General features: G+C 39.7%; 1 protein-coding gene across 1 annotated transcript in view; it reads right to left on the bottom strand.

Moving 5' to 3' along the window:
• Positions 1 to 26288, bottom strand: part of LAPTM4B (lysosomal protein transmembrane 4 beta) — a 74594-nt gene that overhangs the window by 14124 nt on the left and 34182 nt on the right. Inside the window, exons 2-5 of the mRNA XM_089517686.1 lie at positions 21385 to 21496; positions 16134 to 16207; positions 14855 to 14977; positions 8131 to 8229 (exon numbers count right to left, since the gene is read on the bottom strand). Coding sequence (XP_089373812.1) covers positions 8131 to 8229; positions 14855 to 14977; positions 16134 to 16207; positions 21385 to 21496 — 408 coding nt within the window. The remainder of the gene's footprint in view (positions 1 to 8130; positions 8230 to 14854; positions 14978 to 16133; positions 16208 to 21384; positions 21497 to 26288) is intronic.

The raw sequence follows: 26288 nt of genomic DNA, 5'->3' as shown, positions 1-26288 counted from the left end.
AAGACTGAACAAGTCCCATTGCAAATCAGTTGAAGACCATACCTCCTCCTTACCCCAGGCTGTGTCCCTATTCACCCTTCCTATCCAATTGTCTCAAATTCTATCAGTGTTTTGTCACTCCGGAATTAAAGCCATCAGCTGCTCTGGAGCCCTTTTCTTAATTCCATGGGGAAATCATATGGGGAACATCAAGTACCCCTCAAGGGTGCAAAACAGGATATAAATATCCACCCCATACATATTCAATCACTGCTACAGACAGAGGCTCTGTTCTGCAGACCAAAGCTCTGCTCTCTGTATCACCCTCTGACTTTGTCTGAGCCACTCTCTGTCTTCTATGGAACCCTCTCTTCAAGACTGCTAACTGTCACTCCCTCTAATTCTTGATTCTTCACTATCCAAGCTTTCACATCTTCCTTTTCTATTAGCCTTGTGTGGTACTTACAGCTGCACTAGATTTGTGTGTTTGTGTGTACCTTCGCACATTTCTATATAAAACTCTTTTACTTATTGAAACTCAAGTATCTCTGCAGTGAGTGCTTGTATAGATGAGTGGAAAGATCCCCTTAAGTTACCCATCTCTTGCAGGCCTCCTTTTGAGCTAACAATTTTCCCCAAATACCAAAGAAACACTGACATTATTGGTGGGGACCCCAAGTTCCCCCACCCTTTTGGGTAATTTTTGCCTTATAGAATTTTTGGAGAGGACCATAACGTACTAATGCATGTAAAATACTTTGACTGCATGAAAGTAGAATACATGTTTTTTTAAAAATGTAAAGACTTAATATCCCACTTTGTAGTGTGCAAAGTGCTCTAAAGCACTCATTCTCAAACTGTGGATCATCTAAGTAACCTTTGACCTTTTGGACTTCAGCTCCCAGATGCCCTAGCCAGGCTTGCCAATGACCATGGATTCTGGGGGGTGAAGGCCAAAACACCTAGAAGATCAACATTTGAGAACCACTGCTTTATAATCTAGATCAGGGTGGGCAAGGTGTGGCCCACATGTGCCTTCCAGGGCTCTTTTTATGGTTCCCAGGGCCTCCACAGGAGTAAAAAATATTTTTTGCACCAAAATGTCTTCTGGGGAAAGAGGGGATCTTTTCAACAAGGGAGGGAGATGCACTATTTTACGCCTAGGAAAGGGATCTTTAAAAAACCCAAAAATAAATCAGAACAACTTCTGGTCACTTCCTGTTTTTTAAAAAGGCCTCTCCTGGGTTGGGGAGGCTAGAAACATAGTGAAAATTCCCCCACAGACCCTAGAATGCCTTGGGGTGTATTTGAGAGCAAAAAATATTTGCGGTATTTATTTTGCGAGATGTGCAGTCTCTTAGGAGACTAATGTGGCCCCCTAGTTTCCCAGAGTTGCCCACCCCTGAGTTAGATCATCATTCAAAGAACCAAATGCAGTTTGATCCTGGGTTGCTTGAATGAGACATGAAGTCAAATGTGGGAGTTTTACAGCTTTCCTGAAGTTGTTGAACTATAGTTCTTAGCATTTCCTTAACATTACTTATGATGCTTTGGGGCTGCTGGAAGCTGGAGGATGACATAACTCCCATCCTTGATTTAACTATGGTTTCTTGAGCTTCAACAAAACTTAGGCCTGTTACAGACTGCCAAAATAAAGCTGCTTTGGGTCTCTTTGGAGGTATGCTATTTAAATGATGCATGGGTCCTAAGAGTCCGGAGGTCGCGCCAAAGCCACACTCCATTCCTAAGCACTGGAGTGCAGCTTTGGTGCAGCTTCTGGATTCTTAGGGTGCATGCATCATTTAAACAGCATACCTCCAAAGAGACCCGAAGCAGCTTTATTTTTGGCAGTCTGTAACAGGCCTTAGGTTGGTTCAAAATCAAACGCAGAGGCTCTAGATCTCATCTGGTATGTAATAAAGCGCTGGGTGCTATGGCTAAGACAACTTGTCCAAGAACACTAAAATATGGTTTAATATTATTGAACCATTCTTTTAATATGAAAATTGTCCTCTTAATGCCATTTAAAGGTAAGAATGTGAAACTTAAATATCATCAAGTTCTTGGGTCTTTTATAATTTTTAAAAAATAAGTATGCCTGCATTGCCTGTTACATTCCATTCTAAAATGAACTTGTCTGTTCTCTCCTCAGGGAGTGAAGAAAAGCCTTGGAACACAGTTTAAAAGTTACAGGATTTAAGTCCAAAGTTATCTCTTTCTTTCTCTCCCCCCCCCCCCCCCCCCCCCCAGTTTTCAAATTACTAAAATGCCGTAGACAGGATGAATATAAGATTAATTAGACATGGGTTGCTACTGTGTTCTGAGAATAAATGCAAAGGGGGAAAGGAATGGGGAAGCAAATTCATTTTGAATTAAGCAAATGAAATCTGGTGGAAGAATTACAACAACAAGAAAAGAATGCTGCAGGAGAAAGTCAAGATGGCCCAACATAAAAGCTCTTCATGTACAGGAAACCACAAAGGAGTGCCTGCTGCCTGCCAAAGATTAATGGGATCCAGTGGTTTGGTTTTACAAGGCTTTAAAAGACTACTAACGTTGAGCAGGGATTCACTATTTGGATCATAAATGGTGACAAAATGAAATTTATCAGTCCTAAAAGTAACATAGATACACTTTAAAGAGGATAATTGTCTCTTGCCCCCCTTTAGAAGAATACAGAATAATCCTTTGCAACCCTAAGCAGGAGCACCTACTAACTGACAACTTATACTCATTTTTAAAAAAAGTTTTCAGTGTGCACACCTTGTGACCTTTGCTGATGGCAGAAAATTGAGTGAGGTTGGGAAGGAATATAATCGAACCAAGCAAGAATAAAGTGCGGGGGGGGGAGGGATTTGTCAATTGATTAAAAATAGCCCTGCTGAGAAAATATACTGGAGATTATACCTCACAAATAGAATGAGTCAGCAATGCAATATTGTTGCAAAAAAAGCTAATCCTATTTCAGGCTGTGTTAGCACAGCATCATATTGAGGACTGGGGGGGTGCGGTGGTGGTGGATGGGAATACTGCCTTCCTCACTGTGTTAAATTTTGGGTTCCAAAAACATATTGAAAAGTTAAAAGGACATGCAAAACCAAGATGATCAAACATAATTATCTGGTTATGTAAAGTACGATGGCACTATCTTTCCAGGTAGGATTGCATTCTTCTGTGAGGCAAGAGGCTATGCTAATAGCAGCAATGCGGCTGGTAGGTTCTCCCATGTCAGACATGCTTTTGCAGGAGACCCAGGAGATTACCAGATAGGGGGAAAAGCAGAGAGTAAAAGACATACTCCCAGCACAATCGCGCTGAAGATTTTCAGATGATGTCGCGCTCATCCAGGCCTTATCCCAGGACTTCCCTGTGAATGGTTTGTTGCTGGAGCATTCCTGGATCTTCATGGGATAAGTCCTGGATGAGCGTGATGTGTCTGAAAATCTTCAGTGTGATTATGCCAGGAGATCATGCATTTTACTCCCTGTTTTTATCCCCATTTTATAATCTCCCCAGATTAAATGTGCCAAAAAGCTACTGGGTAGCAGCAGGTAGTGGGGGATGATGCTGGTGGAGGATTGTGAAGGAAAATGGCAGTGGTACCATTGCTAATACTCATTAGTACCACAAGAAGGAGGCACAGTAATCCCTTCTCAATGTCTTTTGCCATAAAAACTCTATGATGAGACAACCCAAAATGAAATAAAAGATAATGCTAGAAGATGAAACTCCCAGGTCAGATGGCACTCAATGAGCTACTGGAGTAACACAGAATAGAGGACAACTAAGAGTAGTGCTACAGCTAATGACACAACTGGACTCAAGCCAAAAGGATGTTCAGCTGTTGATGTACTCAAAGGTGAAAGGAAAGTCTGAAGCTGCACAACGCATATTATAGGAACATGGAATGTGAGACGCATAAATCAGGGTGAGCTACACATAATGAAACAAGAAACAGAACATATAAACACTGCGATTTTTGGGGTGTCCAGAACTAAACTGGACGGAAATGGGATTTTTTTTTTAGTCACATAATTTTCACAGTGTTTTAGCCAGGAAATGAAAATCTAAGAAGAAATGGGGTGGCATTTATAATGGACAGAGATGTAACCAAAAGCAGTCAAAGGATATAATGCAAAATCTGACCAAATAATATCAATAGGACTTCATGGAAAAGCCATTAATATAACCAAAATGCACATTAATTTTCCAACTACAGAGGCAGAAGAAGGGGAAAAATTGAAAGATTCTGTGCTAGAGTCTAGCAGGAAATTGATCACACAACAAAACAGGACTTATTAACAACAATAGGTGATCCTCTACCAAGCTTATGACTATTTTAAAAAAGGGAAAGAAATAAGATTAGTCTGGCTAGGCACTGGTAGTTTGGTATGAAGTGGTATATAAATGAAGCTGTTTGTTTGTTTTTGTTTGAATTGTTTTCCCTGGTATTGATGTCAGGCTGACTGGGTGGTAATTATTTGGGTCCTTTCTCTCTCTCTCTCTCTCTCTCTCTCTAGAAGATGGGGACAACATTTGCCCTTCTCCAGTCCAGACTCCTCTCCTGTTCTCCAGGATTTCTCAAAGATTATTGCCAGTGGTTCTGATATTGTTTCTGCCAGTTCTTTTATGAATTGATGAAGGACAGGACATTCAGGACAGGTGAGGAAAAGTTATTTATCATGCAACGCATAAACTCTGGAATTCCCTACTGCAAGAAGTGTAGATAGATGCCAATTTGGGAGACCTTTATAGGAGGACTAGACAAATCCATGGAGAATGGGGGCATCGGTGGTTATTAGTAAAGATAACTACATATTTTCTCCAGTACTAGACACAGTGTATCTTGGTATATCTCTTGTTAAGGATGAGGGTGCTATTGCACTCAAATTCTGCCTGCAGGCTTCCCATATGCAACTGGTGCTAATTTAATCAGGTACTATTTTCTATCTCTATCAAAGATGAATGAAAATTGTGCACTAGATTATGCCTTTCATTTCATCAGGAAGATTTAATAAATCTGTAAAGCAGATTTAAGCTTTATGCAAGACAAATTCAAAATTAGAATACCAGAACCAATGGACATATGTATTAAGTTTGTATTTTTCACTTAGCAAGTGAGAGGCACAATAGTAATACAGACATTTTAATGGCCATATAACTAAAATCCATTTTCCCAATATATAAAAAAAAGGCTTTGGCTTTCCCCATTTTTGTTTGTTGGAAGAGTTTTTCCATCTTCAAACACAAAAGTGCAGTCCAATAAATGAGATAATTCTGACCTACTTTCAGCCTGAACTGCACAATTACTTGGTCAGAATAGTTGTTTGGCTCATCTTAACTTTTTTTGAGGCAAATGAGACTTAAATCCAACTATGCATGCTTAGCTAACCTCAGGATCATCACTAGCAGCTCACTGTATGGAATCTACATGGCAAATGAACATGTAATAATCACTGGTCTCTAGTGATGATTAAGGAAACTGGGGCTTCCTCGCTGACTAGGAGCACTGATAGTGGCTTAGGGACAGATAAATATGTTGCTACTAGACAACCAGTTTCACCCCATCTTCAGTCATGAGTTACCAAACCATGCCGTTCTGTTTCCTGGACACATTTCCATCATAACACCTTGCTTCAAGAGGAAATCAAAGCTACATGGCAACTCAAACCTAGGTAAAGTTATTATTTGTTTTGGACTGTAACTTCAAGAAATCTTCCAAATATGCCAAACCTATCCCAATCGTATAACCTGTGCAATGCCAGTGCTGGCTGGGGATTCTAGGATATGTAGTCCAAAACCAACTTTTTCTAAGCCCTAGGAAATCTCTCATACACAATTAAGCTAAGGAATAACCCATTACTGGAAGCATTTAGAAAGTATCTAATAAATTCACTTTAAAAGAATTATCCATGACAGTTTAGCAGCAACTGCTACCTAGAGCGAAATCCTGACAGGCAAAAAGAAAATTCCAGTAGCTGTGAATATACTTCTGCATGTGTCTAAACAAATTCATCAGATTATGGCTTACCCTTTATCTCAATTCAGTGTAAGTAACTAGTTCAAGGTGGAGACATAGGATGGTGCAAAATCTATGTAAATAGTTTTCATCTCAATGCAAGTGTCTGTCTGCACAAGCCACATTTCATAGTCAAGCTTCCCATACTTTCCAACATTTCACAGATAAAAACTGGGACACAGATGGCCAACAAAATCTAAGTATTGTCAAGATGTCAAATGTTATGAATGAGGATGAACACACAAGCTAGGAGAGCCTGAAGTAGACTCCTTCTGCTTGAGTCCCTCGGAAAATGCAAGACTCGATCCTCTTCTTTCTCTCCACTGAGATAGTTGAGTTCAAACAACTTTTACACGTTGAACTCAGTTTGCAGCAACTGAAGTAAACTGAAGACAAAGAAAGAAAGTGAGAGAAGGAAAGAAATGGAGAACATTTTAAAAACAGCTGGAAAACTGTGATGACAGTGGATTAATTGGTACTGTCCCTACTGAATCAGGATAGTTGGAGAGTATGCACCTCCAACTGACATCCTGTTGCAAAAAAGGCCCCCTCCTGGACCAAAAAATAGCTTCATGTAGGCAAGGGAGAGAGCCCTGTGGCATTTTTTTCAACCCCCCCAAAACGCCAAAAACACTTTTTTTGGAGGGAATGGGGTACTGGCCCCCAACCAGCATCCTTGGGAGTGATAAGTTGCCTATGGGCATCACTCTCCCACCTCTTCATCTGCAAGCAATCTATATGTAACATAGGATTTTTAAAATCAGGAATCAGGAATGGGAATTGTATGGCGCCTCCAGATGTTGAATTGCAACTCCCAGGACCCCTTACTATTGTCTGTGCTGGCTAGGGTTGCTGTGAGTTCAAGTTCCACAACATCTTGAGGGCTGCTCAATTCCCAGCCTACACTTCCTTTAAAAGCAGCAACAAAAGCTTCCAATCACCTCCCTGTGGCTCTATAAGAAGAGAGATAAAGAGTACATGAGTCCAAGATGCACACAGCTAGTTCACTTAGTCGGAAATTAAGGTCATTATATTTGAACCAGACTGCAGAAACTTCCAAAGTGTTATGTACTGCCTTCTTTAAGAGACGAGTCTCAAAGATGTGAATGGCAGGAGATAGTTCCTCTTATACTTACATTTTGGGACATAAGGTAGGAAGTAACAGTTTGAGCCTGAATCACCTCTGTGCAGGCCATGAGAATCCTGGGCCTACGCAGTTAAGTTACTATGCTTCTTGAAAGTTAGTTTCCATTTTCCAGAAGATTTAAAAAACAAAAAACAAAAAACAGGTATCTATATATCTTAACCATGTAAGAAGAAGGCCCTACAGATGGGTCCAGGACTATTACTTTTGTACTTGCACCCCTTCACAGAATATGCCTATTTCTGTATCTTCTTTTGCAATAAATCAGTGCCAGAACTTTGGAGCTCAGTGAAAGAGGCAAAGCACATGAACACATAACAGGGTTCACAGATCTGTTTTGCCTGGACTACCAGTGTTTTTATTGTGCTTCTTTTTTGTCCTGGGTGATGGTTGGAATTCTTGTATAGGTATCTGCCCATGCATGTAGGTTTTCTGTACACTGTGTGGCCCAAACATTGATTCAACTCTCTTATAACATATCTGATTTGTGTGTGTGTGTGTGTGTGTGTGTGTGTGTGTGTTTTGAGCAATGAGAGGCAGGGGCTTGTCTTTCATTCCATTTTCAACTTAAGACCCAGAAAATTCTTGATTTTACCACACTTAGAGAAAGTTATTTCTTGGACTAGGATTCCCAGAATTGACAGCAAGTACAGCCAGTGTGATATAGTGGTTTAAGTGTTGGGCAAGGACATCAGGAGACCAGGCTTTGAATCTTCACTCAGAAATGGAAACAACAACAAATGGCATCTGGCCAACACAAACTGGTGGATTTTGTGAGGTGCAGTCAAAAGGTACCTGTTCCAACATCTGGTTATCAGTGCCCTGTGTAACCAGACCTACTATTAGCCATGCTAGTTTTTAAGTAACATTTACTCCATGATTCCCACCTTTCTCAGTTCTCTCTAGCTCACAAAACACTGTTGTAATGGACATAAATGAAAACATTCTAACACATTTCTCAACTTGATCTTGACAGGTTCATGCTTACCTTGAAAGCCAATGTGATACTTATAAAAAGAAGAATAATCACAATTAAGCAGGTGGAGTTCACTGACATAATATCTTCCTTGTAGGGAAAGTTAGCTGGCTGTGAAAAGGCAAAATGTATGTAGTTAGTAATTAAGGGTTATATCCGCATGCACACTCACAAATGCTGTGTTGTTTTTTAATATTATACATGCAGATACAAGGTGTATTTTTTGCATATATATCCACAGCATGCTCAGACTAGTTATTTTAAACTATGCAGCAATTTTATGAAGCATATCAGGTCACTGAACACTATCCACAGTCTTCAAAGCCATTAGTAATTTTGAAATGGATTTTTACCCATTACCCTTAGCTAAATCAAATTTATACAAATCAAATATTCCTAGCTGAGGAAAGCAAACTGCAACTCCTATATAATGATCTGATTTGACAAGTAAGTATATTAGAGAACAAGCAGAGATACTTGTTACTAAACTTCAGCCAACTAGTGAACCTCAATCAAAATTCACAAATTATCATACAGAAGTCTTGCTACAAAGCAGGGATAGTCCATTACAGAGACCCAAAGGGCCACATGATCCAGGTGCATGATGTCAGATATATATGATCAGTGTATCATTCAGAAATGTTCTTATGCTTCTACATTACTTAATCTTTAAGAGGATTTTCTAAAATTAAGTCATTAATTTAAAAAAATCATAATTACTGTAAAGGCCCAAAATTAATTAAAATAGTAACAAATGATCATCATTACTCAAAAATAATGTACACTGGCATTTAACACTGAAATCAATTTTGAAATCATAGTTTAATTTTTTTCATGAATTATTAATTTGTGAATGAATTATTCCTAAGCCCTTAGTTAATGGGAAAGCAGAAGATGAGTGTTATGATTTGACAGCCCACATCCGATCTTTAATATCATTAGAAAGCGCTCTGGAGAAATTCCAGTAAAATAAATACAAACTTATTCTTTACATTAACTTTTAAGAGGCTCTTGAAAATTTCCCAGGTTGTAAAGCATAATGTACAGTTTGCTATATTAAAATATGTGTCTCTGTGTGATATAGTGATTAGTGTGGCAGATTAAGTGCTGGGCTGACCCTAGTTCAAACCCCTACTCACCATGGAGACCCTATGTCCATTAAAGCAGTTTATCATTATCTCCCAGTTAAGCTCCAGCTTACAATGTTGTAATGAAGAAAAAACATCCCACCTCATATTCTTTGAAGAAAAGACTGGATATACATGATCTATCCATTATATATACCCTTATACCTACAGGCTTGTACTCCCCTCGCCTTCTTTATAGTACCCACAAATACTCTTATCTTTTAGATTATCAAGGGCAATAGGAGGAAGAGCTTTTTTCTCTCATATAGTATTAAATCCTTGGTGTTTTTGTCAGATTCATAGAGGCATAAAGCAGGACAAATATACTCTTCTCCATGAATTTCTTTTTAGCCAGCTCTGGTAAGACGTTTTCTTCATTTGCAAATTCACTACAATGTTCCGATTGTTTAATCCCACCAGATGGCATGAAACAGATTGGCGATAAATGTTACGCAACAATGCTTTCAGCGTCTTTACACAAAATTCCGTTTTTTAAATACTGAAATTTATATTTTGATCACTTTTTGCTTTGTTGTGAATACATATCTGTCTTCAAAGGAAGGCAGTTGTCTCCCTCTCACAGCACTGAAACAGAAGGAAAATGTCAGTGCCATTTCCCTCCCTTCCCTTCCCTCTTCCTTTGTTAATTAATATACTTTACTGATTATTAACACAGCGGAAGTAATTATGTTGGGACAGATTGACTTAAAGATGTGTGAATCTCAAGCCTAAGCTATTGCTGTCTCAGCATCAAACACGGCAGGTTACAGGGCAAGTTTAATGCTACCTTCCCTAAAGGAAGGACCAAGGGGAATTTCAGAACCTGGGAATCTGATTCTTTTATTTCAAGGCATGTTCTGAAACCATGAGGCAGCCCTGCTGCTGAACATAAACAAATTTGCACAGAGGCCAGATGTGAACAAAGTGTGGCCCTAAATGGCCCCAAGGCTATTTTGTGGCCAAAACTACCTCCTTTCTTATATTTTTTAAAAAGGTGGGTTGCCTTTCCTGGAAGCAGACACACCTTTTACATGACTCACATGACCCCTTCATGCTGCTTAACATCAATGAAGCTGACCACTTTTAGGGTTTAAATAAAATTGGCTGTTTGGGCCAGCTTATGCCACTGCCAGTGTGTCCCAATGACAAAAAAAATTAACTGCCCAGATATGTTGAAGGTGCCCATCTAGGTGCTTGTCAGGATGGCAAACTATTTGGGAAGTTCCATGTATGCCATCTTAAGAAAGTGAAGGGAAAAAAAGCTTACAACCACTTTTAGAAAGGAATAGATTACATAGTAATGTTAGAAGGGGTAGGTTGATGATAGCACAAGCAATCTCATTAGCTAAAGAAGGAGAGCATCCTGTTAACTCCTCTGTTCTGCGGCCTCCTCCTCCCTCTTGGTTTGGGTGACCTAGGCCCAAATAATGCCTTGGTCTGAAGGGTTCTTCTTTAGAACAATGCATCGTGGCTGAGCTGGTCTGAAGAACACCAGTGCTATGAAATTACAGATGGTATCTGTGGCCATCTCAGACAGGGTGCATCACTGTGTGGGTACTTGCAGAACAACTAGGTGCACCAGTAACTGCACTTAACACAATGTCTAACACTACGTATTTATACACTAAGTGGATCAAGACTCCAGCCAGAATGTTCTAAATCAGATTACGTTAAAATCTATTAATGGGCTAAATATTGCATTGTGACTATTTATATTGTTCTTTTATCACCAGTTTGCTGTTGTTGCTTGTGTCTGGACAAACTGATAAATAAAAATGACAGCAAAGAGGCTTGGGGATACTCTGGAATATAATTTATGCCTCTAAGTAATCAAGTTTTAAGTAAAAAAAGGAGTGCCTAATTATTCTAAACCATTTACAAAGAAGGGACATAGGGACAAATTAGTCATGTTGTCACTATAGAGCCCTGAGTTTTGCATCTTAACATGGAAGCCTGCTAAATCAGGATTTTGCTCTTCCTATAAAAGCACATGCCCAGAGAGCCAATGAGCTAGATGAGGACAAAAAGAGTTATAGTTCTATACAACTGAAGAGCATTTGAGTTTGAAAAGGCTCCTCTTGATAGTATACTGAGTGCACCTAACCTTTTCCATCACTGCTCTGGCTCAAGTAAACACACGTTGAATGAACAGCAAAAGGAGTGCTACCTCAGGCAGTGTTACCCTTTTGATCCTCTTGGATCTCTCAGTGGCTTTCAATACTATTGATCATGGTATCTTACTGGACTGGCCCTAGGGAATGGGAGTAGGAGGCACTGTTTTACAGTGGTTCCACTCCTACCTGCAAGATTGGTTCCACAGAGTGGCATTGGGGGACTCCTGCTCAGCCCTTGAGCCTTGTGTTGTGGGTACCAGGGTTCAATCTTGTCTCCCATGCTGTTTAAGGCCACTGGGAATGGTCATCAGGAGTTTTGGAGTCAGGTGTCATCAATATGCTGATGACACTCAGCCTGGCTTCTCCTTGTCATCAGAGTCAGTGCTGGAGCAGTGCCTGAATGCTGTAATGGGTTGCATGAGAGTGAATAAACTGAAGCTGACTCTCACCAAGACAGGGGCGCTGTGGATTGGTAGTTCTTGGGTCTGGAAATTGGGTAGATTGCCTGTCCTGGATGGGGGCACTCCTCTGAAGGAACAAGTGTATAGTCTGGGAGTACTCCTAGAATCATCCTTGTCACCAGAGGCATCCTGGTTATGGAATTCCCTCCTTCTACAGGTCCAATTGGTGCTAACTTTAGAATCATTTTTCACACCAAGTTAAAACTTGGCTTTTTATTAAACGTTCAAGACAAAGTGATTTTATCTAGGTTGTACATATATTATAAGTATATCATTCAAAATTAGTTTTAATCAGTTTTAAGCTGTCTGTTTTTAAATTGAAAAACTATTTGATATATTTTAATCTTTTAAACACTTGCAATTATTTATTGTTTTAAGTTGAATTTAAATGTAAGTTGCCCTGCCAGCTTTCGACAAAGAGCAGGACATAAATATTTTAATAAATAAATAAAATAAATAATTGGCAATTTACTTGTTTGCATTCAAAAGAACTACTACCCAGGCTCCTTAGCCCCAATAATTAATGTATACAAAGCTAAGGTTATAGCTATGCTTTTATATGCAGCAGAAGTATGGGGTCTAAATTCCACCACAGTAGTAGAACTAGCCCAGTCTCGACATTTGAGAAGTATTCTGGGAGTAGATAAAAGGACTTCAGCTGCTGCTGTTAGAGCCGAATTAGAAATTTACTCTATCCACTCACAAGCTAAAATCAGAGTGTTTAATTACTGGTGCAAAATTAATGAAATGGAGCCAGGCAGACTCCTTAGATTATGCCTATTAGAACAGTTGCACTCTCATCTGCAATCTTCATGGTCTATACAACTGATAAACTCTATAAAGAGCTGTGGCCTCCCTGTAGCCTGCACTATGAAAGATCAAGCAAGAAAGGGTGCAAGACAGAGAATCTTGGACATTGCAGCCGAAGAAGAATATAGCCACCCTCAGCAAGGGTAGGCAATTTAAAATGGTTGAGCCGATATAAACGGTCCTTTCAAATGCCAACTTATCTAAAAATACAGATCCCAAAACATCTCAGAGAGGCATTCACACGAGCTAGGTTTGACCAACTTGATACCATGGTAAGACATGGGAGATTCCAGGGTATCCCTTATAATGAACGAATTTGCATTTGTGGTGACCATGAAACTGAGGATCTAGCACACATTTTGTTTAGATGTAATTTGTACCAACAGGAAAGGAACCTTGATCGATATATTAAACAAACAATATTCTGAGATACTCACATCAGAATATCATACTTTATGAGTGGACAAGATTCAAAAAATCTATTCTACAGCTCAGTTCCTTCATAAAGCATCACTGTTGAGATCTAGATATGTGGGGATGATTGCTATTAACTGTAAGGGTGATGAAGAGATTTGACATATGATGATGAATGTTTTATGTTATTTCTACCTCCCATTTTAATTCTGTTTTACTTCCCTTGGTAACTAATTTACACATTTCTGTTCGACTGTGTAAACACTTTTATTCTTACCTGTTTATTTGTATATCTTTCAGTACATATTGTATATTTTTAGATTTGTATAGTTTGTATATAAGCTGTTTAGGCTATTCATACGTATATATATTGTACTGTGGTTATTGCATTTAGTGCACTATATTAACATTTTATATATGTGTGTGTGGCATTGCTTGTATTACTATGTTTTGAGTATTTTGAAACGGCCCTCAGGCTATTCAATAAACTTGTTTGTTTGTTACTAGCACATTAAATTTTGCAATTCTGATGACTGAATGGAGGCTGCCCTGAGGTGATCTTCATATACTATTTTCAGCAAAGCATTGCCACATATTGAGTCAAAATGAAAACCATAAACTCCTAAGTAAAATCTGATTTTTTGGGCATATAAAGGAATATACCAGCTTACTCTGGTACTCAAGAAATGCTACACTTTTGTTTATGGTACTCAGGACATAGACTAGCAGGTAGACACCTCTGTTGCTCCAGACAGACTGAGATGAATAGAAATAGTGTTATGCAGCTCTCCTTCATTAAAGCAGAAGTAGAAATTGTGTTGCTCTCCAGATATTCTTGGATAGCAATTGCTAGCAGCCTCAGCCAGCATACCCAATGGTGAGGAATGCTAAGAGTTGCAGTTCAAAAAATCTGGAGGACAACATAATTCCTACCCTTGTACCAAATAAAAAGAGGCTAGACAAAGACCTGAGGATGTCATAACTTCTTAAATAACAGTACATACTTTCCAACGGTCTTAATATGACAGGGAAAGTCCTGATTGGCCTACGATTTCTGTCATTCTTGCTTTTAAGACATCCCAGTATCTTTTCAGTATCAGACAAAAATTATTTTTATTATTCCAGGCACATTAATACTGTTGTCATTATCAATACTTTTACATACTGGGTTGGATCCAAGCTTAGAGGTTTATCGCATGGGGGAAAAACGTTCCCCAATGTGTTCTAACGAGCATGAGCGCAGGCGCGCACAGAGCGTGATGGGAACCCGATGGGTCCCAGAACGCTAGTTTACCACACAGCGGAACGCTGCTGTCACCACCGGGCGTTCCCATCGGGTTCCCAATGTGTTCCAGGGGGTGCCATTCTGGGAACGCTTTTGAAACTGTTCCCAGAAATGGCGCCCTCTGGAACACATTGGGAACCCGATGGGAACGCCCGGCAGCAACGGCGGCGTTCCGTTGTGTGGTAAACTAGCGTTCTGGGACCCATCGGGTTCCCATCATGCTCTGTGCACGCCCACGCTCGTGCTCGTTAGAACGCATCGGGGAACGTTTTTTCCCCATGCGATAAACTTCAAAGTGATGCATACTAATAGTTACTTAAATTAATCCAACTGATATTAATGACCTCATTCCAAGTACAATTAAGCCTGGATCAAACCCACTTTATTTGCTACTGCTTGATGATCATATTCTATATGACGACATAAATTTTGACTGACTACTATTCTGAAATCCAAACAGGATGACAGTTTGCATACAAAGTTTTTGAACAAACAAACAAAATAATGAATAACAAAAAGTTTTACCAGTTGCCGCAGGTAATCCTGAATGGTGCTTGGGTAAACAAGGATGCTAATAGCAACTAGCGTGTTGAGTGCAAAGTCAAAGATTTGGTAACAGAAGAAAGGGATGATCCATGCTGCGTGTTGCTATATATTCAATAGAGAGAGATAGAGGAATATATCTTAGTGTTTAACTATATATAATATGTTACTGCATATTTTTTTACCTAATTGAAAATAATTCACAACATAAAAGACATGCTAATCCTGAGAATATATATGGGTGAATTGTACTTGATACCATTGACACAGAGCATGTAACAAAAATAGAGAAGCAGTGGCCTATTTTTGAAGTTCCTAAGTGCCATGCAGACCTCCTAGATCCCTTCCTTTATTTTGGTAAAAAGGGACATTTCTGTTCCTAAAACTATTTAACTAACTTTCTTCTGGGGCTGATGCAGCTTCTGTTGGGTCCCAGACATGAGAAAGTGTCTCTAGGATCTGTTGAGCTTAGCCACCCCTGTTTTGAAATCAGAATGTATGTTATGATTGCTACTGACAGCTCCATCAATTGGAGAAGAGCTTCTATGTGTTGAGTTCTCCACACACTTTCCTCACTCCATCATTTAGAATGCTCTGCTTTACAAATGCTGCAAATACACAGAGCTTTTGTACCCACAGGGAAACCTGGGGAGGGATTCTTACCTTAATCTGATAGGCCAGGGGTGGATAGAGAGCTGCACAAGGCCCCTGAAATCCACTTTTACAGCCCTTAAAACTTCCAACCAGTTTCCCAAATAATACAGATTCAAAATGATGTTCAGGCAATTTAAAAAATTTAGGGGGTGAGAATATTTTTTCAGGTAACATTTGGCTTAAAACAGTGCAGAAACTCCTCCAAATGAATGAAAACTCAAAAAGCACCACTACCTGATCCAAACAAACCCTAGAATCTTTACAACTTCCAAACACCTCAGTTTTTCTCAGCAGATCTGCTCAAAATGGCAACTGGAAATGGTGTGATATCATTTCTAGTTGCCATTTTGAGAGGGATTACAGAGGAAAATGGAAGTATTTGCCTGTCCCTTGTTTAGGCACTTATATCATCTCTGCAGGTGTGCATTTGTGTAGATCACCATGTTGACGCCTTCTCCAACAGTATCCTCATGGCAACTTCATATGACAAGCACTTTATAAAGAACAATTGGGTTATTTTTCCCTGAGCTGATCACTTATTTTGTCCACAAATACTATTTATTAATTTTATACAAGTTGGTTAAGATAAAATATGAAATGGTATTACCTTATATGCCCCATATGTGGCCATTGCACAGATCAGAATCATGAGAAGAGAAATTGCTGTGGCAATGCACATATCTGAAAAAAAATGAGTCACAGGTAGAGATATAATTAATATATGCAAACTCTGATAAAACAGGACATTGCAACACACTGAGATAGCCAAAAATGGTTAAGAATGTGACTGAAAGAGCAAAAACTCAACATTTTAACCTTTTCCATTTTTGTATTTTGTGCAGAAAGCCTTGTATTTTGCTGAAAACCCTATTGTTAATTTTGTTTGAAAAATTACAGGTTTTGAGATATCAAATGTGCAAAATGCCATAAACTGGCCCAGCAAGGAAGACTTGGAATTTTTCATTCTCAGTTTATCACTGTATTAAAGGTAGGGGTGATAGTTTGTTATACAGTCAGCCTTCCATATCCATATCCACAAATTCAACCTGGAAAATAGAGCTGGAAAATATATTTCAAAAAAGCAAGCCTTGATTTTTTCCATGTTATAAAAGGATACCATTTTTCTACACCACTGTATTTAATGGCATTTGAGCATCCACAGATTTCAGTATCCATGGAGGGAGAGTCCTGGAATCCAACCACAGCAGATACCAAGAGCCCATTGCATAACAAATCCGTAATATTCCATAATATTCCCAAAGTTCTTAATTACTGCAACAAAAACCTTGGAATTTAAACAACTAAAATGGGGGAGAAATGGGCAGTGACAGATTAATTTATCCAGGAGGAAGCTTGGAGTGCTTAGCTTTAAAGTCTGGGTATGAACCTATGCATTCAAGGGGAACAGAATTCAAGTCACTATCTCCTTTTTCCCCCTGTATATCTTCATCTTTGATATCTCTTATGAATGAGAAAGACAATACGATATTCTCCATGCTGGGAATAAATATTCCCAATAAATTTAGCCACTCCGGCAGGTGGGCAAGGTTTAAGTACCTTTTTGATGAGACCATTGCCAATTTGCTATGGAAAGATGTTGAGATTTACAATATTCAGAAATGGGAAAAAGTAAAAATAACATACATATTGTCCCATTTCTAGCCATAAGTACATGGTGAGCTTTTGTTTTCAGATGTCTCCTATTACACTATGTGTGTCCATGTGCCTTCAAGCTGCCTGTCAACTTATGGTGATCCCCAAGAGTTTCACGAGAGTTTTCTTAGGTAAGGAATGCTCAGAGGTTGTTTTACTGGTTCCTTCCTCTAAAATAGAGCCTACAGCATCTGGTATTCAAAGTGGTCCATGTGGACCCCCAGGGGTCAATGGGAGATTTGACGGGGGTCTACGGGGGTCCAATCTTCACATTTTTTGACGAGTTTTGGGAATATGGTAGAAATGTAGCAGCAGGGGGTCCACCAAAACCAGTAAAATTTTGAAAGTGGTCTGCGAGAAAAAAAAGTTTGGGAACCTCTTAATAACCAAAGCTCACCCTGCTTAACTTTCAAGATCAGACAGGATCTGGAGCCTTTAGGATATTTAAGGACCCAACTCTCCATTACATTATCAACCCTAAAATCTTTGAAGTAGCATGGATGATTGTTCTTGGTTTTGAATAAAAGTATTCAAAACCTGAATTGTAACCACTCTGTTAAGCAAAATGTGTTTAAATAAGTGGCCCGGTACAGACTTGTGCTATGCGTCGGCCTGGGGCTGAAATTAGGGCTCTGGAGAGCAGAGTGTCTGCACGCTCCCGAGCCCTACTTCGCTGTCCGGGCACCTTGTGCACTGTGTCCAAACAGCACGGCGCACGAGGGGGGGTCATCATGGCATGCAAGCACGCCAATGGCACCCATTCTGCAGTGCAAAAAAGCCCCTTTTCGGAATTTCTTTTTCTGCTGTGCGCAGGCCATGCCATGTGGTTGCCACAGCCTGGTTCCAGGGCAGAAAGGAATGGCGTTTTGCCACTCCCTTCTGCCCATCTGTTGAGTCCCCATGCCTATATCACTGGGCACAGGAATTTCCTTTAAAAAGATTCTTCCTCTTGCTGCCAAAAGTATGCAAGAACTGGCCTTGGACAACATTTCATCTCATAATAAACTGAATGAGACGTAGTTAATTCTCCTTCAGTTTAGATAACTTTAGCACTCTTCTAATGCATGAGCAGCCTCTGCTGGAGGACTGGAGACTATGTTCCTTGCTTTGAAATTATGTGTCCAACTGTTCCAAGACATGCAGAACTCTTGACTCAGAACCACAAAGACCTCTGGCCAGAGTAGGATCTACATCACAGCCAGGAAAAGTCATATGTATTCCAAACACCACATGCAGTGCTGTACAGAGGGAGGGGGTGTAAAGTTCAAATGAACTCCAGTTTGTTATGGGTGAAATGATCCTTTGAACATGGTCCAAAATACACTGCAGCAATAATCCAGTTTGAGACTGCTTTAACTGCCCTGGTTCAGTGCTAGGGAATCCTGGGAATTGTACTTTATTGTAGCACCAGAGCTCTCTAACAGAGAAGGTTAAATATCTCACAAAATTAAAGTTCTCAGAATTTTAAAATTAAAGTTCTCAGACCCATGAAAGATGATGCTTTGAACACAAATGTTGAGCTCCCATCTTTTAAAGATTAAAGCCTAAGCCAGTTATGATACTGTCACAATACTCTTTTGGTAAAAGACTCAAAGCAAGACACTTCAGCCAAAAACAGCATTATGACACTATTATTTTTCTGGGCTCTGTATACACAGGCTTGGAGCAAGTAAAGGCAGACAGATGACCTAAAAGGAAAAAGCCAAGATTCCCAAACTGAACTAAATAAATTCGTATTGGAAAAGTACTGGAAAGTAACAGGAATTATATCACTAGAAAAGTTTCACAAGGGATATGACATTAGTAATGTATCTAGCTGTAGAGTGTGTCAACAAAAACTGAAGCCTTGCGGCATTCTCAAATCTGGCAGATGTGTTGGACTACAGTTACCATCATACTGCACCACATAAGCATTCAAGGGAGAAGGAAAGGACAACATGATAAGAGGAAATCTTGAACCACTAAAATATTTTATTTACAATAGCTTTGGCAGAAAATCACAATAATAACACACGTGGTTAAAAGACATGTGGTTAAAACATGCACAATTGAGATTAAAAAAGGATTTGAAAATACAGTATTAAATCCATTAAAAACCTTACTATAGACCTCTTAAAAAGCCCTTCTCTTGTTCAATACCAGTTCCCAAAGTCTTGCTGGAAAAGAAAGGTCTTAATCTGTCATTGAAAAGACAACAGAGAGAGAGAACAGTCTAGTTTCCCTAGAGAGGGACTTCCAAAGTGAAGCCACCACAGAGGTGTTCTTCTACATTCCCATTCAGTGGTGTCACTAGGGTTGATGCCATCTGGTGCAGTAACTCATGGTGTCACCCTCTCATTGGCCTCCTCCCATAATACACCATACATAATCCTTTGTAGCTAATGTTACTCATAAACATAATTCCAGAATATCACTGAACATTATAGCAATAGTTGTGCCACAAACAACTAGAAAAATTAAAATTATATCCTTAAATTACAACAACATACACACAGCCTTAATGTACAGTATTGACATTTACATAGTTTTATGTGGTGAAAATGAAAATTTGGTAAAATGTGACATTTTTAAAGAAAATTTAAGAAGAGTAAAAAAAATTGTAATAATCCTGAGGCCTCTCCTTTCTCCACCCACTGAGCTTCATACCAACTGAGCTCCAGCTTTTCAAAATCATGTGGGCAAATGCCACAGTCCAAGGCAGATGTCTGGGGAGCAGTAGTATAACCCTCCCTTAGAGTGTCACCTGGTGCAGCCTGTCTCCATCCCAATGATGCCCCAGTTCCCACCAACTGTGTCTGGGAAGGTGATGGGTTAAAAAGAAGTGCCTCCCATCATGATCTTGGTTGCTTTGCACAAAAAACAGCCTTTTCTGCGCCATAAACAATTATTTTCTGCACAGAAAAACTCACTTTATTTGTGGAAACATTACTTTCTGTGCAAGAAAAAACTGATTCCTGCATAGAAAATGCTGCAATTGGGGTCATTCCATGCAAAATGTTAGCCCCTCAAGAGGGCCACACCTTCCACCAAATGTTCCCTTTTTTTGTAGAAGTGAACAGAAGTCACCTTCTGTTTCACAAAAGGTCTTCCCTGCATAGAAATTGGCCCAAGGGGCCTGCAAAATATGGTGAAAATGCACCCTATGCCCTCTAGAAGATATATGGGGGCATTTTGAATTTTATTCAAAAGAAACTTTTTAAAAATGTTTTTAACAACCCTCTGGGGAACCCTAGGGGACTGCATAAATAGCAACAGCAATAGCAGGTACATTCCTGTACCACTTATCAGTGAACTAACACTCCCTAAGCGGTTTACAATGTGTAAGCCAATTGGCCTCAACAAGCTGGGTTGTTTTTTTTACCAGCCTATGATGGAAAGCTGAGTGGACCCTGGAGCCCTGCCTGGGATCGAACTCACAACTTTGTGGCTGCAGTACTGGCATTTAACCACTGCGCCAACAGGGCTCCTCTAGCATGTAGTCAATGGGACACACTTTGCCCACCTCTGTCCTGTAGGCTAACCACAGTTTTAGAATCAGAAACAATGGTAAACTGGAAGTATTTGAAAACATAAGCAATACGTTTTCACCTTCTCCTGATAGTAACTCTGGAAACGCGAGATAAACACATGAGCCCAAGGCTTGTGCATGTAAGCAGTACATTTCAATCAGGTTGCTATACTATATATGTATGCATGTGCCTTCATATCAATTATTATCTTATGGCAATCCCACAGATTTCATAGGGCTGTCTTAATAAAGGGATATTCAGAGGTGGTTTTGCCAGTTCCTTCCTCCAAAATACAGTCTACACAACCTAGTCATCATTGGCAGTCTCCCATCTAAGTACAAACCAGAGCTGACCCTGCTTAGCTTCAAGATCAGACAGGATTGGGTGCCTTTAGGGTATTTTACATACCCACTGCCATACTACCAAGCTATAATTCTAATATAAACCTTTGCTGACTGCTATATAAAACCTAGAACAACTTCAATTATCTAGATTAATCTATGATAACAGTCAGTTTAATAATTCAGTTGCAGTAGGTATCATATTTAATGAATATTTATATGTCAAAAAGATTTTTCGGAGATTTTTGTGTGAACAAATGTGAAGCCGAGGCCTCAAAGTGCAGTCTTGGCACAATACCAGCTCAATTAAATTGGGACCAGGTTATACATTACCAGTGACATGATATATACTTACTGGCATCATCCATAAATTCAAAGTCACCTCCTAATTCAGCAGATGTTAAATGGTACTGGCCAGGGTCTGTCAAGGCGCTCAGTATAATCAGTAGTACCACTGCATTGATGATCTAGGCATGGAAAGAAACAGAAGATCAGTGACCATAGCTATTTTGAGATTACCTGCTATCAGCATTTAATGAAAATGACCAGACTAAAATAATATTTCACCTTCTTATACCACAAGAATAGTCTTAATTATAATTTTCTCCAGTCTTCGCCCATACTCAATAACTACACCTTCTCATCTTGGGTGCAAGGGTAAACATACAGAAAATCCAATGACCTCATGGTTAATTATAATCCACAATGTCCCAGATAAAATGTGCAAAATCGGGATTTTGGAAGCATGACAGGTTCTTCCCATAGGTCAGGGAGGACCAGTCCACCATCAGACAGAGAAAGGAGGCTGCCTTGGGCAGCAGATTTGGAGAGTTACTAGAAAGGCACAAAGCTATTAATTATTTCATTTGCTGTTGTTGTATTTTTACTATCAGAGAACGAGAGAGATGTTTGTAAAATGTTCAACTGATATGCTAAAATAACTTGGCTAGTCCTGTCCCCTCGTGTCCTCTGCGGACATTTACTCCAATCATCCAGGACTAGGTTGGCAACTGTCAGCCAGAGGACTTTTTCTTCAGCCACCCATGACTGTGGATTGACCTGCCTGAAGAGATTCAACAGCTGACTACACTGCCCAAATTTAAAACAGCACTGAAGACTAGTCTCTTATGGCAGGCTTATCCAGATAATTTTTAAATTATGCATTTTAAATATGGATTTAGAATGTGTATGTCTTATTTGTCCTTTTAAACTGTTGCATGTTTCAATTAATGTGTTTTGTGTATTTGTTGTTGTTCCCCATCTTGATCCATGGGGAGAGGTAAGAAATGATGATGATAATGATGATGACGACGACGACCCAACTCACCCAGCAAAGGAAGCAATTTGAGGTACAACTGTGCTTCCATGTCAAAATAGAAGAGCATATTGTCTGATATGACCCCAAAATAGAGAAAACTGGCATCTATTTAGTTGGTGTCCACAATTTCACCTTTATTATACATCTCTTTTGCTGTTCTGCAACCACTGGGCTGGTTCATGGACAGAACAGAGGTTCCATCACATTGCACAATTATAGACCACTAATCCACATTTATTTGACATGGCAGCATCCTATGGAATCCTGGGTTTTGTACTTTGTTGAGGCAGTAAAACTCTCTAACTGAGAATTATAAACACCCCTCTCTAATCTGCAAATGAGATCCAGTGTGGTATAATGGACTGAGTGCTGGACTAGAATTCCTGGAGACAAAGTTCTGAACCCCTGCTTAGCCACGGAAACCCATGCATCTGAGGAAGTAGACTGAAGTCTATGAAAGCTCATGTTGCCAACTTCTTTATTTCACTTAGTCTCAAAGGTGCTACAAGATCTCTCTACATACAGTTGCATATAGGCTATTGATTTGAACACATGAGCAGAGTATATTTGCTTTGGCCCTTCCTTCACGAGGAGTGAATCTCCATTTAATCACATCTCTCTGCCTACCTGCAACTGGCAAAAGGCCTCAAACAGCAAATTCCAGAATCCAGAAGTGATTAGATCATCAATTCCAGTTTGGGGAAATGACCAGGGAGTCCAGGAGGGGGAGGTGATGGCTGGAGAAACCTGGTCCTCCTTGGCTGCTGATATTTGGATTAATATATGATGAAGAAGGGGTGGGAGCTGGAGGATTATATGCAAGTTAATGCTAAAAAGATGCTGAAATCTGGATGCTGAAAGGACAACATCTGTAAGGATGAAATAAGAGATGTGCAGAATCTACAGTAGACGTGTCAGTGGTGTCAGCACTGTGGAAACCATGTCACTTTAACTCCAAATTTTAGAGAACTTTTAGCTTGGAAACATTTCTTGGTCTGATAGTTTTGTCTTCTGATAGTGAATACCAAATCTCTTACTAAGTATTTTAGTGCAACTAAATAAAAGTATCTTTTTACATCCTTTTCCTATTGTTCCCTTATTTGTTATGTTGTTGCTGAATGTGAATATGGACTGACATAGGAGCACATTTACCCAAACAACCAAGAAATGCTGGGATCTTTTGCAGAAGCATGACATCCATGCAAGGAATGATATGTTGTGCTAATCTAAAATCAGGAAATTAGCTCACTGACAAAGATAGAGGTTGAATTCTACCACAGAATTTTACAGGCAAAAAAAGAGAGAATTGACTACTGTAAACTAATCAATAACAGGAAAGTAGCTATATGGAGCCCAGAATCATTCTGGAAAAGGAAAGGGAAATCAGATGGCAGTGAGTGACAGTTGAGTGACCGTGGGGATCTGAAACCATTCCGGGCATTAGTCCAGACCTTAATGTAGCAATTCAAGGTGCTGAGCCTATTTGGGAGATATTTATTTAATATGCAGCCTTTCTCCCAAAGTTAAAACCCTACAGCAGAGTCACTGTCTGACTGACATGAAAACCACCAGCTGCCATGGTCAAGTGGCTATAATCCAGACACTTCACTCTGTAGCCATCCATTAAAAACAACAACACACTATTTTTAAAATTTGAGGAAAGAGAATGCTGACAAGTGCAATAAGAGAGGTATCGGTGACACAGTGGTGTTTGGTGGCAAAATGTTGGAAATGCCAACTTTAGACTATAAGTTAGAATTTGCTGCCCACAGAATGTGGTGATGGCCACCAATTTTAATGGTTTTAAAAGTGGATTAAGCAAATACATAAAGCTATTAAGATCTGTTAGTCATGGGGGCTACATGTTATCACCAGAAGCAACATTCCTCTCAGTAACAGTTAGTGGGGACGACTGGTGGGAGAGATTTACTGCCTTCATGATGGTGGGATTTCCAGAGACACCACCTGTATATCCACATGGGAAACAGAATAGGCCTTTGATATGATCCAGCATGACTTCTCTGAAGTCTTTATCCTAAGAATATCTGGTTCTTCATGTTGACTCTGCTTTATGGATGGTGACCAGATGTCCTCCTTTTCCAGGATATGTCCAACATTCCCACCCTCTGCCCAGGAGGAATTTCAAAATGTCTTCCATTTTGACCATGACTCAGAAGCATGAAATTACATTTGTAGTAGCATGTTTAGCTTCTAATTTGTAATGTCAAAAATTTTTCTTGAATGTCTTGCATTTTATGGTGCTTTGTCCACCTTGCTGGTCACCCTGGTTTCATGTTGACTCTTTTTCAACCTGTCTATAAACACAGATGGACTTTTGTCAGTCATAATACTAGATAGAAATAAAAGTCACCTCTATTCACACAAGGCTATTCATACTCCTTCCATAATCCTGCCCCTTTAGATGACATAAACCCCTATTTATAGTTTAATGCAGCTCTAGGAAGCTAAATGATGGGCTGCTAGGGGGAGGAATAATAATCCTAATTGAGATTCTTGTGTACATTTCCAGTTCACAGGCTACTAATCTGGGGGATGCTGATGAGCTGGAAGAGATCTCATCTTGTGCTGTTGCCAGGCAACCATAAGTGTGCCAATCTGCGAATGAAGAGGCCTGGCGAGACCAACCAGCGCCAACTTGCCCACGCTAGTAGGCTGATAGCTATGGGCCAATGGCTGGCTCCCATGCCAGGGTGATCTTGGCCACACGTGTTCCCACTGCCATAGGACACTCAAACAACATGTGAGGGCAACAGGGTCATTCCTCTAGAACACTACAGACAGAGGACTAAAGAGTCATAAGGCTCAGGGTACATGACCTTTGCCTATAGTGCCTATATACTATCTTCCTACTTTACCCTGAAGGGATGTCCTATTGAGGATGGAGGATGGAACAATGGATGCATGCTACAGGAAAAGTGCTTCCACCTCAACATTAGGAGGAACCTCCTGACAGTAAGAGCTGTTTGACATCAGAAGATGCTCCCTTGGAGAATGCTGGAGTCTCCTCCTTTGGAGGTTTTTAAACAGAGGCTGGATCTCTCAGGGGTGCTTTGTGATTTCCTGCATGGCATGGGGTTGGACTTGATGCTTCTTGTGATCTCTTCCAACTCTATGATTCTACTTCTGGATATAAATGCTTATTCTCCCAGCCAAGCTCACTTCTAGTTTGAGTACTCAAATTGGGGGGGGGGGGGGGAAGCACTGAGAACAGGATGTGATAATGAAGAGTATAGTAAGCTGCAAGAAGGGGCAATTTTAGTATGCCCATCCCACATCTCTTTCACTTTGAGGACTTGATCTCCCTTCCATGTTTAGTTTAGGATTGCAGCAATCATGCACTTAAGCAAATGCAGCCTGCTGTGTCACTAAAAATGACTTTTTATGTCATTCCACTATTTTGTTCCTCATGCAAAGATAAATAATTCCTGTTGCCTTCTCCCCAATGCAGGAGACAACTAATTTTTGTCTGCTGTATTCTCTGCATATTTGAATGTCCTGAATTATTCTTGGGAAATTATTCTTTAAAAATAAATCAATTTAGTACATTAAAATGGTTTTCTGCACAGAAAAAATTATTTTCTCCATAGAAAACTTGTTTCCCAAGTTCTGAACAGTGTTTTCTGCACATTGTGTACAGGTAACACATTTTCTGTGAGAAAACATTTGTGTGTGTGTGTGTGTGTGTGTGAAAAACACATGCATGTATTGTTCAGCAAAATAATTCCATGAAACACTTTTGAGACATTTGAATATTGGAAGGAAATTGAATGATTTTTTTATTACTCTATTACTCTTCCCAACTTTGGGGAAATCCATTTTTCAAATAGGAAATGAACAATTCAGAATATTAAATTATTTCCATCCTCAGTTGTCACTTGTAAGAACCCTAAGCAAGAATCTCAGACTAAATCAGTTCTACT

The sequence above is a fragment of the Sceloporus occidentalis genome, unplaced genomic scaffold (assembly GCF_023333645.1).
Source record: "Sceloporus occidentalis isolate IW3139 unplaced genomic scaffold, rSceOcc1.0.p SCAF_3, whole genome shotgun sequence".
Classification (NCBI taxonomy): Eukaryota; Metazoa; Chordata; class Lepidosauria; order Squamata; family Phrynosomatidae; genus Sceloporus; species Sceloporus occidentalis.
This window is presented reverse-complemented; position numbering and strand designations above follow the sequence as displayed.